General features: G+C 35.3%; 1 protein-coding gene across 1 annotated transcript; it reads right to left on the minus strand.

The window, feature by feature from the left end:
* Positions 1-5,136: 5,136 nt before the first annotated feature.
* Positions 5,137-19,806, minus strand: LOC130046257 (E3 ubiquitin-protein ligase TRIM56-like). The gene is made up of 2 exons (XM_056163403.1): positions 15,759-19,806; positions 5,137-7,652 (listed from the first exon to the last, which is right to left on the minus strand). The coding sequence occupies exon 2, from the start codon at positions 7,645-7,647 to the stop codon at positions 5,692-5,694; it is 1,956 nt and encodes a 651-aa protein (XP_056019378.1). The 5' UTR covers positions 7,648-7,652; positions 15,759-19,806; the 3' UTR covers positions 5,137-5,691.
* Positions 19,807-19,870: the final 64 nt, after the last annotated feature.

Genomic DNA, 19,870 nt, shown 5'->3' on the forward strand with positions numbered 1-19,870 from the left:
CCTGGCCCCAATTTTGGCCTCTAATTATGCTCCATACCAAATTTTGGCCTGGCCTCAAATTTGGCCTCTAAAAAATTTTTTGGCATCAACCAAATAAATTTTTTTTAATTAAAAATTTCGATTGAATTCATTGATTTATTATTGGTTTTAGTTTTTCAAAGTCATAGCACATAAATAATATGTTTCTGCTGTTTTGTAAATGTGCACTTTAAAATAATCATGAACTACCACCAATCTGATTGATTTTATCGAATATCTATTGATCAGTTTATTGATCAAATCTTTTCCCTTCATATCTGGATGTACTAGTATACATGTACCACAAAACGTATACACAACTAATAGTGATTTTTTTTCAGAATTATGATTAATTTTATTGATTTATTATTGGTGTTAGTTTTTGAACATCAATACTCACTTTCAGTAATTTTACAGAAATTTCATCCATACCTGTAGCTTTTGAACTTGACATGCTTTTAATTTCTTTCTTCAAAAATTCTATAGATACATTTGGAATTGTAAATGAGCCTTTCAGCATTAATTGTTCAATTGTCGGGAGCGAATCATCAAAATTTGTCGCAAATTTATGACCTATGCCACAAAAGAAATCATTGAAGGCATTTGAAATTTTATAGGATTCTGAAATTACTTCGCCATCAATTTCTAGGTAGGATGCTGATGCGCCTGCAGATTTAGATGGTAGAAATTGCTTTAATCTTTTCCACATATCCTTAGGTTTGTCACTGCATTGATTTATCGCATTGTCAACAAATTCCCTTTTAGCATCACCGATTATTTTTACCACGCAGTTCCTTGCTGATCGATATAAGGCCCAGTCCGATTCGTGGCGGGATCTTAGAGCCTTCCGGTGGAGATAATCCCTTTGACGAATTTCAGATAGAACGTCGTCGTTAATCCATTTTTCGGAATCGGCCCGGATACGTCGCTCTTTGACTGGCATATGTTCGTTAACTATTTCCATCAAAAACTTTTTAAATGTTAACCACATTTGATTTACGTTGTTAAAAGATTTAAAGTTATTCCATTCAACACCCCACAGATCCCCGAGAAAATCATTTTCGTCAAATTTCTTCTGATCTCTGTATTTCACATATATATGATCAGTTTGTGTGTCACGCTTATTTTTCTTTCGGACGACACATATACTAATGCTCCCCTTTACAAATGTTAACCTGCCAGGAAACTTTGTTGACAACTAATTAAGATTTATCTATATTGTCATCTTTTTAATATCAAGATGTTAAAATCATTCTAAAAATGAAAGTAATACGTGTCAATATCAATAACAGCATGAAAATTCATCTACAAATTTATCTACTAACAAATATAATTATATGTACATAATTGTATGAATGACAATGCATGTACTTAATTTCTTAAACACGTAACAAATTTTATTTTGGTGAATATCAAACTTTTTTTTATTTTACTCTCAAATGTCCATATAAAATAAATGAATAAATAAATATATAAGATGACATCAATGTAGCAGATGGACCATCAGCATGGATTGGTCATTGGGTAGAGTACCAAACTACGGGTCCTGGGTTGGATTCTCAGTCCTGACATACATTTTTGAATCATTACTCTGCTCGTCCATTCACACAATCAGGGCAATGGAAGATGAGCATTTTTCGGTTTCACAAAAATATTTTTCAGGCCATTACAGCATTGGCACACTGATTTGACTGCGGATAACTCCGTTTACCTGATCAGGATATGGGGCTCACGGCGGGTGTGACCGGTCAACAGGGGATGCTTACTCCTCCTAGGCACCTGATCCCACCTCTGGTGTGTCCAGGGGTCCGTGTTTGCCCAACTATCTATTTTGTATTGCTTGTAGGAGTTATGAGATTGATCACTGTTCGTTATCTTCACCTAGCATTGTACCCATAGACCTAAAAAAAATAATAATAGTATCACATTGATTTAAACAACTGTCATTAGACTGCAATCAAATTTCATAAGGCTTGCAAAATACATGCAACATAATTTTTCGTTAAATAAACTGTAAAATTGTGATATACTGATTTTATTGTATACACCTGAGAATTTGCACAAACTTGGGATTTCTAAAAAAAAAAAGTGCTCCTTTGTTTTGGATCGGTAATGACGACTTGTTTGACTTCAACTTTTTCAAATACACAAATTGTATCTAATACAGACGCCCAGATTATTTGATGTGATTTTAGATGACAGGTTATCAGAGTTAACACTTCTGAGAAAGTTCTCTGTTTCTTCGATGAATTTTTGTAGATATGTAATTCGCTTTCTGATGTTCTACATGCCATTTCATCCTTAAAAGAACTCGCCACAACAAAACATGTGACAACTTTTGATACAATTCTATCATTTGCGTGGAGAAAATTTAAGTTGTTGGTTTCTCTAGTCGATAATTGCTATTTTGTTTTCTTCCATGTCACGGGTCCTCGGAGATGACCTTACAAACGGATGTCCCGCGTCACAGTAGATGTGACACACTAAAGAACTCTCACTGCTCAATGGCCGTAAGCTCCAAGCATAGGCCTAAATTTGAAGCCCTTCACCGGTATTGGTGAGGTCTCCATGTGAGTGAAAATTTTTTGAGAGGGACGTTAAACAACATACAATCAATCAATCTTCCATCCATGTCACACTTGTGTAGCTTGGTTTGTGAATATTTTTTGTGTAGCTTGGTTTGTGAACATTTTTTGTGTAGCTTGGTTTGTGAATATGTTTTCGTGTTTTCCCTGAAACGTGTATAGGGATGGAAATAATCAGGATTTCTTCTTTCAGTGTTCACGATACACTTTTCAGCATTTTCATTTCTTTTGTGTTCTTTTGACTTGAATTATCTTCAATCACTTCTACACTTTAAACTGTAGAAACGTTTGGGAAATCTAGATTCAATCTCTTCAACTTGCATTGCATCTTTCTCCATTTTTCAATATCGTTTCCACAAGTTAAAATGTTTCTACAAAAGGTGTATGTTTCCACTAGGGATGTACCAGAGGTGGGATCAGACATCTAGGAGAAGTAAGCATTCCCTGTCGACCGGTCACACCTGTCGTGAGCCCTATAACTTGATCAGCTAAACGGAATTATCCGTAGTCAAAATCAGTGTTTCAAGAACGGCCTAACAATCGATATTTGACCCAATGATAGATTGCATTGGCAAACTAGATCGTTATAACAACCATAGAATTTGCGAAATGTTGACTTTAAGCGAGGCTGTTGAAATCTCGCTTAACCATATCGAATCGATATATGAATGAAAGTTATCATTGTTGATAGACAAAACGTCGTCGATATATCTAACTGTCGATTTGATATATCCCAGTGAACTCGAAATAAAAGAAACCCCAGCGTCGTCCACATGTGCTTCATATTGGAAAGTGGATATTAACGGGAAACTAGCTACTCAACTTTATGACAAACGGGATGATTTCAGCTTCTACATCGTCAACTTCCCATATTGATGTAGCAATATTCCATTATCACCTGCATATGGTGTTTATATCTCTCAACTGATTCGATACGTAAGAGCTCCTTACACTTATGATTAGTCTTTAAATCGAAACAGGCTACTGACAAACAAGTTAATGGTGCTGGGATTCCTACAGTCTCCTTTAGAGCCAGCAATTTGCAAATTCTATGATCGTTATAACAATCTAGTTTGCCAATACAACCGATCATTGGGTCAAATGCTATCTGACGTGTTTCATACCGATTGTTAGGCCGTTCTTGGCACTCTGATTTTGACTGCGTCTGACTCCGTTTACCTGATAAAGATATAGGGCTTACCGCGGTTGTGACCGGTCGACAGGGGATGCTAACTCCTTCGAGGCACCTGATTCCACCTCTGGTATATCCAGGGGTTCGTGTTTGCTCAACTCTCTATTTTGTATTGCTTATAGGAGTTATGAGATTAATCACTGTTCGTTATCTTCCCCTTTCATCATAACTCCATTCTATGCATTAAGATTTTTTATTAGTCTTAATATTGATTGTTTACATAGGTCAAATATGGCAACGAACACATTTAAATACATGTCGAATCACTTCCATAGCATACCCGACAAAACGACGAAACTGAGGGTTTTTCCCACTCATTTAGAGACATCATCAGTTGTAGATTATCACAAATTATGAACCATGTGTGACGCGAAAGGCCGTAGAAATGAGGATTCTTTAATGTGTCAACACCTAACATGATATGCGACGACTGTTTCAAGGTCTTACCCGAAAGATCCGTAACTTTCACTTCTAATAACGGGAACTTGGCGAAGAAATATTCTCTACGTACGTTGAACGTTTTAAACGTGTATTGTAAACTCCTAGTCACCTGATCCCACCTCTTTTAAGACCAGTGATTCATGTTTGCCCTATACTTAAGTTTGTATTCTTTATAGGAATTATGAGATTGATCACTGTACGTTATCATCACTTTTCATGGTTGACGCGGTTTCTGGATAGAAAATCAAACTCGGACAACACGAATGAAAAGCGGGTAACCCTTATCACTAGGCTAACGCAACTTATCACTGGTAGACATAAATACAATATTCGTAAGTGACCTATATAAAAATATAGATAAAATTTGCAGATCATGTCGTCGCCTTGTAATGTCAGTATTTTGGTATTTTCCCTCCAGCAATATTGATCTTTCATCATTTCAGCTTTAAAATGATTAAAAAATCAGCTCTTTATGTTGGACAATATTCTTGCATGTTTGATAAAATGAGAATAATGTAACTTCATGGTGGGAAATTTGATTTTTTTCTTCAATGACTTTGTCATAGACATTAACCAGAAATCCAAATATTTGTACAGAACACCAGATACATGCATACATCAACGTGACACAAGAACGTTCTAATTTCTTCTTTACTGGTCCTGACCTTTGATTGATGCCCTATATAATGATATGTCATGATTCAAGGTATCATGCCAGCAAGTCTGGTAATTGGTAATCCAGGGGTTGACACGGCGAAAACCGAAAGAATAAACATCGGATAAAGTTGACTTTCTATGAATGTACTTTTTTTATACGACTACGACCACATAGCTTGTGTTACAAACCCAATCTAAAGGATGAAAATTGATGTAGTATAAACCCGAAATTTCAAAACATTATTGAAAATACATATATGCTTTATTTTTTGTATATCTGAAATTTTCATTCAAAGTATAACAATGTGAGCAATATTTTGTGAATAAAATAATCCATCCATCAAATGTACAAATATCAATAGGTACATGGTTTCAGTGCACTTGACACGCAATGAAAACTAGTTGATTTCGCAACATTCAACACAGGAAGAGGCGTATGAAATGCTTTTAAACAAATGTCTAAGGTGAGATGACAAGTATATTTAATTCCTATATAAGAATAGGGTGTCAATTGGTATAGTTTTGCTCCAATGCATAAAACAATGAATGGACTCTAAACTATTATTCCCATCAAACACAATAATGTGGATAATGTGCTTCTGTGCTTCTTTGGATGTATTGCATTATGTCTATATTTGAGTCAAAACCACATTTATAGTTAGTGGGTGTATTTCATACATGTTTATCTAATTTTTGTAATAAAACGTCAGATGGATTGTAAAGAAATCAAAATGATTATCTTGAGTGTTGATTCTGATGAATGATCGCAGAAATTCTACTTTGAATTTTTTACATTCTTTATATCAACTCTGCCAAAATGATGGCACGGCCGTTTGAAATTAATGTACGACCACTTGTGTTTACAGCAATACTCCTTGGATTACGTAGGAATGGGGCAATTTTATATGTCCTTAATGTCTCTCCAGCAACAGTGAAAACAACGACTAGGCTCTGTCGGTAATCGCATACATAAATTCTATTGTTCATGTCCGAGGAAACGGCACCAGGGCTGCAGTATTTCCTTCTTTCTATGGAACCTGATTGTTGTATTATAAAGATACAATCTCTAGCGCAATCCGACACAATAAACATTCCATTCAATAGAACATGCCCAAACATAGGATTACCAAATTTCACTGATGTATGCTGATTTTTAATTGGCATTTCTTTCAATTCCTTGTCTCTGTACACACATATTTTATCGAAACCGGAGATCCAGCTTACTTGTTGAGACTTCGAATGACAAGTCAAGAGAGTGGAAACTCCGCTAAATTCCTTTTCCTTCACCATTGAATTGTTTAAGACAATCAACCTGCGTCCTGTGGTATGATACGATATTCCATCTTTGAAAGGACTAACCGCCAAACACTCAGGGAAAACCATTGATTTAGTATCATTTCCCGACATTCCAAAGAATTTTAGTTTTTGATTTGTTTGGTCGACAACTGCGCATGTCTCTTTGTCAATCCATGCCACGCTGGTGTAACTTGGTATAAATTTGTCTCCCTTCTCTTTACAGTCCAGGGTTTGTAAGGACTTGACATACAAAGGAAGAGTTATATTTTCATTTTCTTTGAATTTGGGGAAATCGGTTTCCATTTTAGCATTATCATTGAGAGATGCCTCTGGTATCAAATGCCCCATATTTGGACTTCCTTTATGACCTTTTCTTTCTTTTAACGATAATCCAAACACCTTTCCGTCAGTGTTGATTTGAAATGTTGGCAGGTCGAGTTCCTTGACTTTACAGCTTTCTACATTTTTCAAAGACTGAAATTTTGCCAAACGCTCATTTAGTTCAGTTTTCATTGTAAGAATTTCAATATCACTTCCGCAACTGAGAATGTTACTGCAAAAGGAAACAGTCTCACCCAGTTTTTTATTCTCATTTTCTATTGATTCTCCTTGTCTGTGTAAAGATTCCTGCCTTGATTTCACAATGCGATCAAAGTCATTTTCGATAGACTTTTTCGATCTTCTTATATTTTCAACAACAACATCAAATTGCTTTTCCAAATCTTCTTTGAACTTTTGCTTTTCATCCTCTAGTTGATTCAAAGCATGTTCTACGTTCTCTTTTCCAAATTTCAGTTTTCCTAAGTTTTCCTTTAAAGCACTCATACTTTTACCAAGACTATCGTCCAACCTCTCTCTTGCGTCTTTTGGTGCGATATATTTATGTCCTTGATGACTGAGGACAATGCAGTCTCGACAAATGGGAACATCACACGTGTCGCAAAAGTATCTTAAATCCTCGTCGGTATGTTCAGAACAAGGAATTTGTTGTTTTGAGCGAATTACATCGTTGTATTTTCCAGTCTTCACTTCAGCGAGGGTAACAACTCTGTGATGTAATGTGAATCTCGTTGATCGGTGTCGATGATCGGCGCATTCAGAACAAAGCAAATCTTTACATGTAAGACATTGTGCAGATGCTTCAACGTCTTTACCCAACAAAGTGCAAAATGAGCACAATTTTGTCACTTCCTGTTTGCCAGAGGTGACAAGTTCAATAAGATTCTTTAAACAGAAATTTGTTTTTAATGCATCTGTAGAATCGTTAGGAATTTTAAAGTTTTCTCTACACAGGGGGCAGCTATGTTTGGTGTTTTGATCTTCCTTCCGTATGAAGTTTTCGATGCATGTTTTACAGAATGAATGCAAACATGGTAGTATTTTTGGATCTTTGTAGATCTCTAAACAAATAGAACACGTCAGAAACTCGTCAGTTATTGTTGAAGATATGGCGTCCATTTAATCTGGAAAGAGATTGTAAATATAAAAAATTATAAATCATTATCACTAGACAAGGAAACATTTATGTGCATACATTGTCGGCATTACTAAAAAATATAAAATTCTTTGCATACAGGACAAGTAATGACATACAAGACATGTTTGCTATCTCACGACATGTTGGTATTGACTTTAAATATCCGTCCGTTAAAGTTGTATTGTGAACCTAGAAACCATCAACTTTCCTAACGCTCCTTCCAACATCAGACCTAATCTTTCCAATGAAGAGGAAAAGGCTCTAAATAACTTATCTAACGACGAAGGAATTATCATCAAAGAAGCGGACAAAGGCGGTGGAGTCGTCGTTATGAATAAAACATGTTACGAACGTAAAATTTTAAACATGCTGGAAGATCAAGAATATTACAAGAATACAACTGAAAACTACGAAAGAAAAACTACGACAAAGATCAAACAACTAGTCAGTGACCCATTATCGGGTGATATAACGGACAAAGAGAGAGACTATCTGATAAACTTTGATGTCCGCGAGAGTCAATTTTACGGTTTACCAAAGGTGCACAAGTCAACAGAAATTAAAAACGCAATAAAAACGAACACGGGGGAATATATTTCTTGTTTAAATCCAGAAGATCTCTCTTTTCGGCCCATCGTAGGAGGATCCAATTCATCATCTCAAAGACTTAGTAATCTCTTAGACATTTTATTAAAACCGTATTGCGAAAAAGTACCTAGTTTCATCAGGGATGACTTAGACTTCCTCAATCATTTACCGTACCATATACAAAATAATACAAAACTTGTGTCTTTTGATGTTGTCGGTTTATATTCAAATATACCCTTAGACCTAGGAATTGAAGCCGTAAAATATTGGATTGAGAAATATCCCGATATCCTAAACGCTCGATTTAATAAGGATTTTGTTTTAGAGGGATTGAAGATAATACTTCAGAATAACTGTTTTGCATTTGGACACAAACATTTTCTTGAAACAAAAGGCACCGCAATGGGAACAAAAGTAGCACCGACATGTACCACATTAACCTTGGGATACCTTGAATAAAAACTTCACCAACAAATAATAACTCTATGGGGCGAAGAGGATGTAAAACTCATAAAATCGAAATGGAAAAGATTTCTTCACGATCGTTTTATTTTATGGTCTGATGACATGGATAGATTAACAATTTTTTGCAAATTACTGAACGAATTGAACCCGGATATCAAATTTACAATGGAAATCAATGATACAAAATTACCTTTTCTGGATGTGCTAGTTATTATAGAAGATACCAAACTTTCAACGGATGTCTATTACAAACCTACCGACACACACCAATACCTACATTTTGGATCATGTCATCCACACCACACAAAAACTGCATTCCCTACAATCTGGCTAGACGTTTGTGCACAATAGTGAGTGATGTAAATACCCGAGATATTCGTTTGTTAGAACTCAGATCATACTTACAAAAACAAGGTTATCCTGATAAACTTATAGAAAACGGAATTGAAAAAGCAAAGAGTTATGACCGCTCTCAACTACTAGCTACAAACAACCGGGAAAAAGACAAAGATATAATTCCATCTGTACATACACATAACCCGCGCAATAGAAATATCAACTCAATAGTAAATCAACTAAACAATATACTGAAAGACGACCAATAAACCAAGAAAATATTCAGAAAAATAAAATTCATCAACAGCAAACGTCAACCGAAAAATCTGAAAAGAATATTATGCCCTCCATATCTTAAAGACAATCACAACGTCACTAGGTGTGGGGATCCACGATGCAGGACCTGTCAATACATCACGGAAGGTTCACAATACAACTTTAACGGACGGATATTTAAAGTCAATGCCAACATGTCGTGCGATAGCAAAAATGTCTTGTATGTCATTACTTGTCCTGTATGCAAAGAATTTTATATTGGGGAAACAAGCAACCCGCTTCGAGCTCGTGTGTGGGTCCACAAACAGTAAATCCACAATTCGGAATACAGGCAAATTCAACTAAGTGAACATTTAGATGTTTGTGGACAAAAACAATTCAATATATTTCCATTTTACAAGTTTACAGGTGGAAGTGACATTCAGAGATGTGAAAAGGAAAAACATTTCATTAATATGTTCAAACCTAAACTCAATAATTCAGTTTAACGTTATCATATTTGTAAATGAAAATGTTTTCACGGACATCACTATAAACACTATGTTTTAACGTTCAGTGTCTTATGACGTCGAAATTTGTTTTGCGTTACTATGACGTCACAATGAACAATACATTTTAACAGTCAGTATGTAATGACGTCTAGATTTGTTTAATTTTAACGTTCCGCTGTTTGTGACGTAACGTCGCTATGTTACTAAATGTAAAGCTTCTGAAGATTTGAAATGAAAGCGCTAAAGCTTTACTAAACGTCTTCGTGTTTCATTTTTATATCTTAACTATACTTATACCGATCATTGCGAAAAGTAACTATTCTCTCTCTCTCTCTCTCTCTCTCTCTCTCTCTCTCTCTATATATATATATATATATATATATATATATATATATAAAGTCTCTTTTAAGGAAGTAATATACAGAAAAAACTCTAAACTTTGTTGAAATATTGCGACCGTGTTACTGGTCTTCTTCAGTCGTGTTTATCTCTCATAGCAACGGAACGCAGGACTACATACGCTGAAGTACCATGACGTCACAGTAAGTATTATATACGACAAAGTTGATATTGCGCGAAAAACATTTGAGAAAGGTAAGAGTCGTAATAAGAAAGTGTTTAGAGTTACATATGTATATATATATATATATATATATATATATATATATATATATATATGAGATGCGCTCTTATCTTTTTCTGCTATATTGCTATATAGAGGACATTCTCATATAGTGTTAGGTATCAGTATATTTGCATCATCACGATTGATTGATTGTAAAAGATGAAAATAACGAACAGTGATCAATCTCCTAATTCATATAAGCAATACAAAAAGAAGAGTTGGGAAAACATGGACCCCTGGATATACCAGAGGTGGGATCAGGTGCCTAGGAGGAGTAAGCATCTCCTGTCAACCGGTCACACCCGCCGTAAGCCCTATCTGTTGATCAGGTAAACGGAAGTGCTTGTAAAGAAGTTGGTTACCACCATTATTTATTTGAAATATGTGCCGTGATATTCTTTTATTAAGGTAATTCCCCAGACCATGTCAAATAACGTTAGAAACGTTATTCACGAGTCACAAACGTTATAACACATTCAACGAACCCGATGGCATTTTGGTGAATTTTGCAGACTATATTAAGACTGATTGTTTGAAAACAAACAGCAAAAATTTAGAATTAAAAAAACAACAACATACGAATCGCAATAATACAAACAAGCCGGTTTTATACAAGACAACGCTCGGGAGAGAAAATGCTTATAGTTATATACATCGCGAAGTCGTAAACTCTCCATACACATTGCGTTATGACACACAGTCGTTCAGTATTTCCCGTGAGATTTCTGCAAATATTACAGATTATGATGTTAAATCGTGTTGTCAACTTTCAATGAATCTATTGTAGGCCATTTGTTTTGTGTGATTTCTGATCATTAATGATGGGTAAAAATATCGAATCTCCTATTCAACAAAATGCAAATTTTTATGTGCTACATATACTGACAGTCACATATTTTTGTTATGTTTTTCCTATAATTTATTCAAACCTGAAAGAATACGATCGATGTTCTCATGATCTTAATAAAATGTATGCACAATCTGACATTGTAACCCCCCTTCCAAATCACAGGTTTTTATATTTATTTACACGACAAAAATCGCTTTCGAGGCCCTCCGAATTCATAATAAATGTGCATATACATGTACAATGTATGTGTATATCTCTGTTGTGTCTAATGATTTCAGGGTGTTTAATTTAGATCATACGCTGACAGGTTTGTCACATATTTAGGCCCTCTCTCTTGGCCTAGTTGTCGTATGTTTGTGTTCCTGTACGTACAGTATGGATCATGGGCGTTGTAATGTAATTTTCTTTCATCTAAAACACTTTTCTGGCCGGACATGACCTTTACTGATGTTTTGATTAAAACGACTCGGAATGTACGCGGTAGTTACATGTCGTTAAGACTCGCATCGAATGGCTGTATCGTATTTTTAAAAACTACCAGGAACTAAAAATTACCAAGGGGGCGGGGAATGCAGAATTTGGGTGTTTTAGAATATTCGAATTTCCCAAAATTTGTAACTTGAGCATAGGTTAGCATTCTCTGAATGAGCGTTAAAATGTAAAAATCATTCTGATCTACATTACTTTGTTCCAACTAGATCTGGTAACATAATTTTATTTTTTCATCTATTGTGACGTGATGTCAGTGTTCATGTGACGTAGGATATCGATTTAGTAAGCTCCATAGTAAAGTTAGGGTTTTTCTAACTTCAAGCCCGATCCCTAAAGCTTACGGCAATCAATGAAAGTGGTTTTTAGCTATTTGAAGCTTTAATGTTTTAAACTGTTTTTCAAAAACCACCTTGTAATATTTCTTGAAATGGTAATTTAGTAATGTAAATGATGAATGCAACATGTTTCCATGTAGGAAATTTAGACACCATTTTCCAATATGCGTTTTTTCAAGGTTTTTAACCTAGAGGGGGTCATTGGGCTCTCAAATTATCCGATACCCTCTCTACTTCTTATGTCAAATGATTGATGGAGTGTAAAGGTAAAACATATTGAAATGTTTCAAAAATCTGAAGGTTTTTGAAAACACAATTTTCCGGATATGGTAGGCTATGATTAGTCAAAATCTGACTACTGTACGTGCATTTCATCACCTTGAAACCAAGAACATGGTTCAGTAGATGCAAAATTATTGAAAACAGTCAAATGCAATATACATTTTCTTCAAATCATATGAAAGAAACATATTTCTATCGTTTAGATAAAGATAGTGCCATAAAATGTATGTATATTAAAACTGCTTGTTTTAAAGTGATGTGTTCTATTCTTAGAAGTGGTTGTACTCTGGGAAAGGCCGCTAAACATATTTTTCTTCAGGAATTTGGTCAATACACATTCTCGACAAAATACATACAAATTTTGATAGAAATCTGTAGGTTTTTCAATACTAAGATGTGGTATGGGGAATTACCTTAAGTGAACCCTTGGTTTCCCCACATCAATTAAGCCACATAGGTTACACTTGATAGATTAAACAACGTTAAAAAATTTACAAATTAAATTCGCAAAGGTTTTCGTACAGAAACTACGTTCGGTGTGATTACTAATAAATGAATTTCTAGTGATCAGTATATCACAAGTTTTACCAGTTTTTACAGAACATTTTGAGATCGAGCACATAGGACCTGAAAAGGAATGATTAAATATATCTCTTAAAGGAACATAACAGTCTTTAATTCGTTTCTCTACCAAAGCTGACAATCTGACGATTGTACATATGACCAATCTTTGATATGTCGAAGGATAATCTGAGGGACAACAAATCTGTTAAAGCCTGAGCCCCTTATAGACTCTACAGAGTGACACCTTTTTATACTGGGCGACGTGTCAGCCAATATTGTCTCGTTATTGTTTATATTCATAAAAACATATACTGAGTGACAACTATCCTCCAGGAGACTGTCCACCAACAGAAATGCATGCTCGATAGTGAAATGAGAGGTGGAGATAACGAACAGTGATCAATCTTATAATTCCTATAAGCAAAACAGAAAAGAGAGTTGGACAAACACGGATCCCTGGATATACCACAAGTGGGATCCGGTGTCTAGGAGGAATACGGATCCTCTGTCGACCGGTCACACCCGCCGTCAGCCCTATATCTTGATTAGGTCAATGGAGTTATCCTAGTCAAAATCTGTGTGCCATGAACGGTCTAACAAATGCTATGAAACACGTCAGACAGCATTTGACCCAATCATAGGTTCTGTTGGTAAACTAGATTGCTATAGCGACCAAAGAATTTGCAAAATGTTGACGTTAAACGAGGTTGTTGAAAGCCATGTACCACCAACTTGTTTGTCAGTAGCCTACCTCGATTAAAAAACTGATCATACGCAGAACAAGTTCTAGCGTATCGAATCAGTTGAGAAATATAAACACCATATACAGGTGATAATGGAACATCGCCACACAAACACGGGAAGCCGACGGCGGAGAAGCCGAAACCACCACAAAGCCGAGACGCTAATTAGCCGTCAATATCCACCTACAATAAAATATCTAAGTATGAAGTAGAAGTGGGCGACTCTGGTGTTCTTCATTTCGAGTTCAAAGGGATATATCGAATCGACAGATGAATAAGAATGATTATTGTTAATAGATAAAACGTCGTCGATATATCTAAATGTCGCATTGAAGGCCACAGCAAGATAGTCTTTTTTCTCAGGTAGAAGTTCTTGAATAAATTCTGCTTCGTCAGAATACAAAATCAGGTCAGCTAACAGAGCACAACCCGCGCATACGGGAATTCCAACAGGCTGTTGGAAGACCTGATCACCAAAGACTACGAAGATATTGTCAATGAGGAACTCCAGCATAATTTTGATTTCAACTTCTGAGTATTTGTGCGTGGAATCAGAGTGGTGTTTAAGACAGTAATGTTTTGGATGACTGATCACTAGATATGAATATTTCCGTGTTCCACTTTTGTTGAAGAAGCAACAGTCTATGATGTCAAAAATTCTAGTCTTAAATTTATTGTAAGGAATGGTCGTGTAAAGTTTTGAAAAATTATTTGTTTTGATGTTGTTCATTTGCGAAAAGCTTTGCGATTTCAAGTTTACGAAAAGGTCTTTAAAAGTTTGGAGAATCCATATTTGATATACACTATTTCTGGCAGAGGTAGTGGCACCTGTGGCACAGTACGTTTGAAGTTTCTCCTTCACAGCTGTTGATAGTTTCGTGAGGAACAAAGATAGAGGCTTGGTAGAACACTTACTGGATCCAGCAATATATCTTTGTAAGAGTTTTCATAACGTTTAGGAATCTAGTATAGGTACGGTAACTCATATTCATCCGACCCATTGACTGGGGTATCAAATGCGTCTAAAACGGAAGCATGGTTTTGAAGAATTTCATCTTTTGAGTTGGAGTATAAGTACGATTACCAAAAGTGGAATTTATGCCATGCTCGTGTAAAATACAGGCGTAATAATGGAACAAACAAAGACAATGCTATTACAAGGTTTGTCAGCGGAAACCAAAGCAAATTCCTCCTGCAAACTATCTAATTGTATATTGCATGCTTTTTAACTTTCTATCGATATTTTGTTCCTATGCCGGTGAAGGGCTACAAAATCTACACTTATGATCGGCGCCTAAGGCCATCAAGCATAAAGGGATCATTTTTGTGCCACATCTCCTATGACACGGGGCCTCGGATTTTGCGGTGTCATCTGAAGGACCGCCCCATTTAGTCGCCTCTTAAAACTTTATTTGTTGTATGTCCCGTCGAAAATTGTTCACTCACAATGAGACGTCATCAGCAATATGTGAAGTACCACAAATTTAGACCTATGATCAGCGATCAGAACCGTAGCAGTGAGGGTTCTTTAACTTGGCAACGCCTGTCGCGACACGGGACCTCCGTTTTTAAGGTCATATCCGAAAGACCCGTAATTCTTACTTCTAAATGCCGAGATTTGAAATTATGTATAGGGAGAAGACAACCTTTCGTACCGATATTGTATTACATCTAAAGAAACAATTTACACAGCAAGTATATTCGTGATGAATAGTTTGGTGTGATACCAAAGGGAAACCACTCTAAGCACCACTCCGTATTTATTTTATCATTCCATCCTTATTTTTGAAGTTTTCCTGACAAGAATAAGAATGTTTTAGTCTCATCCTTAGACAACTCTGAAAACTACACTTATTGGAACTTTTCTATGATTAGAGAACTAGAGCCCACATACATCATTATCTATAACCGACAAAACAGAGACGGATACACAGTATTGTTAAGTACCTGAGCACAATCTCAGACTTTACAGCTTCTATTGTCTCTATAAGTAAGTAAGAGATACTTACACATGTAATATTAATATAATTTCTTTCTCAACCTACCTGTAGAATTGTCTAAAAGTGCATAACCCGTCTTAACTTCCTCCAGGAAATAAAGCGACTGATAACAAAAGGATATCTGCCCTATTTATCGACCAAGGTATTCCCTACTGAAAATTCTACGGCTTGTCATAAAGACAAAACAGAAAACCTGTAATTATAAATTTAAAACCCAAGACGGGTAGCACTTTGATCGATATAAATCGTGTGCAATATTACATAGACAACTGGCACAGGCATGTTTCAGTTTAGTAGAAATACAATTCTGCATACTTATAAAATACTGATTGTGTATGTGGTGTAATCATAATTCAACACGTGTTATGTGTTCGATAATGGATGAATCGATATTTTCATATTTAGTACAACAATATGTTAGCGCTTTTGTTTCACTGTCAAAGACGTTAGAATTTTAATCCCGCTTAAACAGGTACATGCACAGTATATTACGGATAGCTTGTTTATGAAACTCGTGTTTTAAGTACTTACTTGTTTACTATTACACTATCTACATCGTATCCAAGATGAAAATGGGGAAAGAATTTTTTGGTTATCATTGGATTTTAATTGTCGGAAGAGAAAAAGAGTTTACAAACATATTCAAATAAATATATACATGTATTTGCTGACGGTTTCAAGAAGTTTTTATCAGCGCATGCATTTAGTTCTAGAACACCGGTTATGGGGAAAAGGGGTTCTATACATTAATCAATATTCAACAACGACAAACGTATTACAACCACATTGAATTAATTTCTTTTTATTCGGGAAATAAACAATTTGTATGGAAGTGTATGAAAATGAAGCTCTAAAAAGTATTAAAGGAATGATCTGAAAAAAGTTTTATTTAGAAAGTTTTATTTATTTTTCGATTTGTATCTGACTGTTGTCGCCTGAATAAGATTATAATACAATTAATGTAATGATTATTTTATCTAAAGTCACTGGAATTATACAGAAAGTGTTAAACAAAGGGTACTTTTGATTTCTTTAATTAGAAATGCTTTCAAAATTTCGGTCGCCAAATTTCACCCTGACCCGCTTTGCAAGTTTTGAGTGTCCCTTTCTATAAATTGTCCATATTTAGTCACTTGTGTAACTCTCCATTTGCAAATAACACGTACTTCAACAGAAACAAAATTTCACTAATGATGATAATCTAAATCATTATGATTGTGGAAGATGTATCATATGGAATTGGACTAAGTCCATCTGCCATTGTTACATCACAGACTCATCATCCTTCTCTTGAACAGTAACATGCCTACGTTAGTCCATCACTTTCGTGTAAATAAAAGCATGGTGATAGGGGAAGTTTTTCTATCACTTCTTCTGTTTCACGTTTTTTTTACAATGAGTATAGCAAAAGTCACCACCTTAATCAAAACGCCAATGGGCCACAATGCTCAAACCTGAGTCAACCAAAGCTGTGGTGTTCTTCAGAAGATTTTTACCCTTTTAAATCCAATGACAAATTTTGACCTCATAGTATGACCTCAACTTAGTCCTATGGGGTTATGACTTAACTGAACCAGAATCCACACAAGATAGGGATGCTTCAGTATCAACATTACGAGGATGGCCTTGCTGTTCTGGAGAAGACGCTTATTTTAAGATTATCTCCCTATATTCATGTTCTATGTAAAATTTTGTCCCAGTGATAGCCCCAACATCACCCCAGGGTCCATATAAAACACATGAAATAAGAAACTTTGCATATTGATATGATGTAATGTCATTCATAGAATAATTTCTTCAACATTGTCTTTATCTTTTAATCTAAAACGTATATTTCCAATTTAATTGATTGATTGATTGAATATTATTTAACGTCATCTCGAAAATATTTCACTCATATGGAAACATCAACATTACCGATGAACGGCTGCAAAATTTAGGCCTATGATCGGCGGTCATGGCCTTAAACAGGGAGAGATCTTTATCGTGCCACACCTGCTGTGACACGGGACCTAGGTTTTTGCGGTCTAATCCGAAGGACCGCCCCAATTAGTCGCCTCTTACAGCAAGCAAGGAGGACTGGGGACCTATTCTAAACTGGATCCCTACGAAATATTTCCTATTTAAAGCCAACATTAAGCATGAATATGCACTACATTGGAATGGGTTCTTGATAAGTATTATATGGATTCCAATGTATAACTGTGATCCCCTATTGAGGTCCCATCATGCATCCTCCTCTGGTCTATGATTTGAATAAAATGAAAATTGAATCCGCACTACCTGAGGATATTTGTATAATAATGATGACAAATCATGACCCTGCTGGTCTTGAAAAGACTTTTTAAAACAAAATTAACTTTGTTCTCCTATCATGTCCCTACCCTACCCCTGGGGTCGTGATTTGAACGATTTCGAATATCCAGTCCGTCTTGAGAATATTTTTAAAAGATGCCACCAATTGCAAATCTGTGGCACTGTTTTTGTGAAGAATTTTGAAAGGATTTATCCTATATATTCGCATGTCAAACTTTTATTCCCTACTGTAGCCCCACCCTACCCCTGGGGACCATGGTTTTAAAATACGCAAATCTGTACTATCTGTTGATGTTTGCATATTTTAAATATGAGTAACGATGTATTGTTGCGCTTGGAGGTGAAGATAACGAACAGTGATCAATCTCATAACTCCTATAAGCAATACAAAATAGAGAGTTGGGCAAACACGCACCCTTGGATAAACCAGATGTGAATATGATATCTCAAGTTTCCACTGCATATTAATATCACAAATTTGTTCCCCTATTGTGGCCCCACCTCACCCCCGGGGCCATAATCTTGAATCTACACTACCTAAGGATGTTTGCATATTGATATGACTAATCATGGCCTAATTGTTCAGGAGATTTTGAAAATGTTTCCTATATATCCCCATGTAATTTTTTTTGTAGAAATTAAGTGTAATTACTGACGAATGATATGACTGTACAGAATTCTTAGTCATTTATTATATTCATGTGTTCCATATGTGATTTTTCGCAGTCCATGTTATCTCTCTTTAAATCAGAATAATAATTATTACTTTTTATCAATATTATCAACAGCCAAAATACAACAATGATTATGCCAGAAATTACATGTGCAACCAACGCATCCAATAATTAACTTGTAATCCTTCCACACTGTGTACAAAAATAAGTACACCAAGTGTCAATGAACGGAACATGTTTTAAAAGTATATCGAATCCGTGTCTCTAATGTAATTTTTCTGTTGAAATATGTTTTCCAACGTACGCGAGTGATTCAATCTTTTGAAAATTAATGTTTGTGTAAATCAACTTAACCAAAAGTACACACACAAAAATCATCAAGCACGTAACAATTAAGAGAGAGAGAGAGAGAGAAAAAGGAACGGAGGTGACCTATTTTTTCTGTACTTTTTCTGTTATTATTACATGCTAAGATGGTTATTTTAAAAAGCAAAGTTTGATCTATAGACTGCCTCCTATTCTATATAGTAGTATTGAATTATAGGGAAAATATGATGGAACCAATTAAATAAATTTCAGGACTAACCTCTCCCCTCCCCCCTTCACGATTTAGGATTTGGAGCTTTTAGGTCTTGTTATATTTTTCAAGAATTTTCTGACAATAATTGTGAAGTTAACTTCACCTTGCCTCCCCTCTCTGAAAACAATGTTACATACCCCGGTGATTATATTTATATTCAATTTGATATCATATGGTTTCATCGTGCTTTTGTTCCCAGGTGTCTGTTTTGTTTTTTAAAAGATTGCTCATGAAAGTTTTGGTATCAATAATAATACCATTACTTGGACAAAATTAAGCACCAGTTACTGGATATAGGTCTATACCCCTCCCACTTCCCATCCCTTCAATTTTAACGAAATGTATATTCTAAAAAGTGTTCTTCGTAAAATCGAATAATCTAAACTTTGTTATTATAAGAAATATGATAAAACCTGTTAAAACTCAGTCCATGATAAAGACTTTAATACAGTAACCTTTACAATACCCTGTAAAAATGAAGGTCATTAAGGGAAAGTTAATAACTTTAAAACTAATTAATCTGCTTGAAAGTAATTATGTACAAAAATAATAAATGAACATCAGATCATACAAGTTTAATTGAAATT

The sequence above is a fragment of the Ostrea edulis genome, chromosome 4, assembly GCF_947568905.1.
Source record: "Ostrea edulis chromosome 4, xbOstEdul1.1, whole genome shotgun sequence".
NCBI lineage: Eukaryota > Metazoa > Mollusca > Bivalvia > Ostreida > Ostreidae > Ostrea > Ostrea edulis.

Bases quoted from the DNA above. Each gene is read 5' to 3' on its own strand.
- LOC130046257 (XM_056163403.1), bottom strand. From the start codon at position 7,647: ATGGACGCCATATCTTCAACAATAACTGACGAGTTTCTGACGTGTTCT.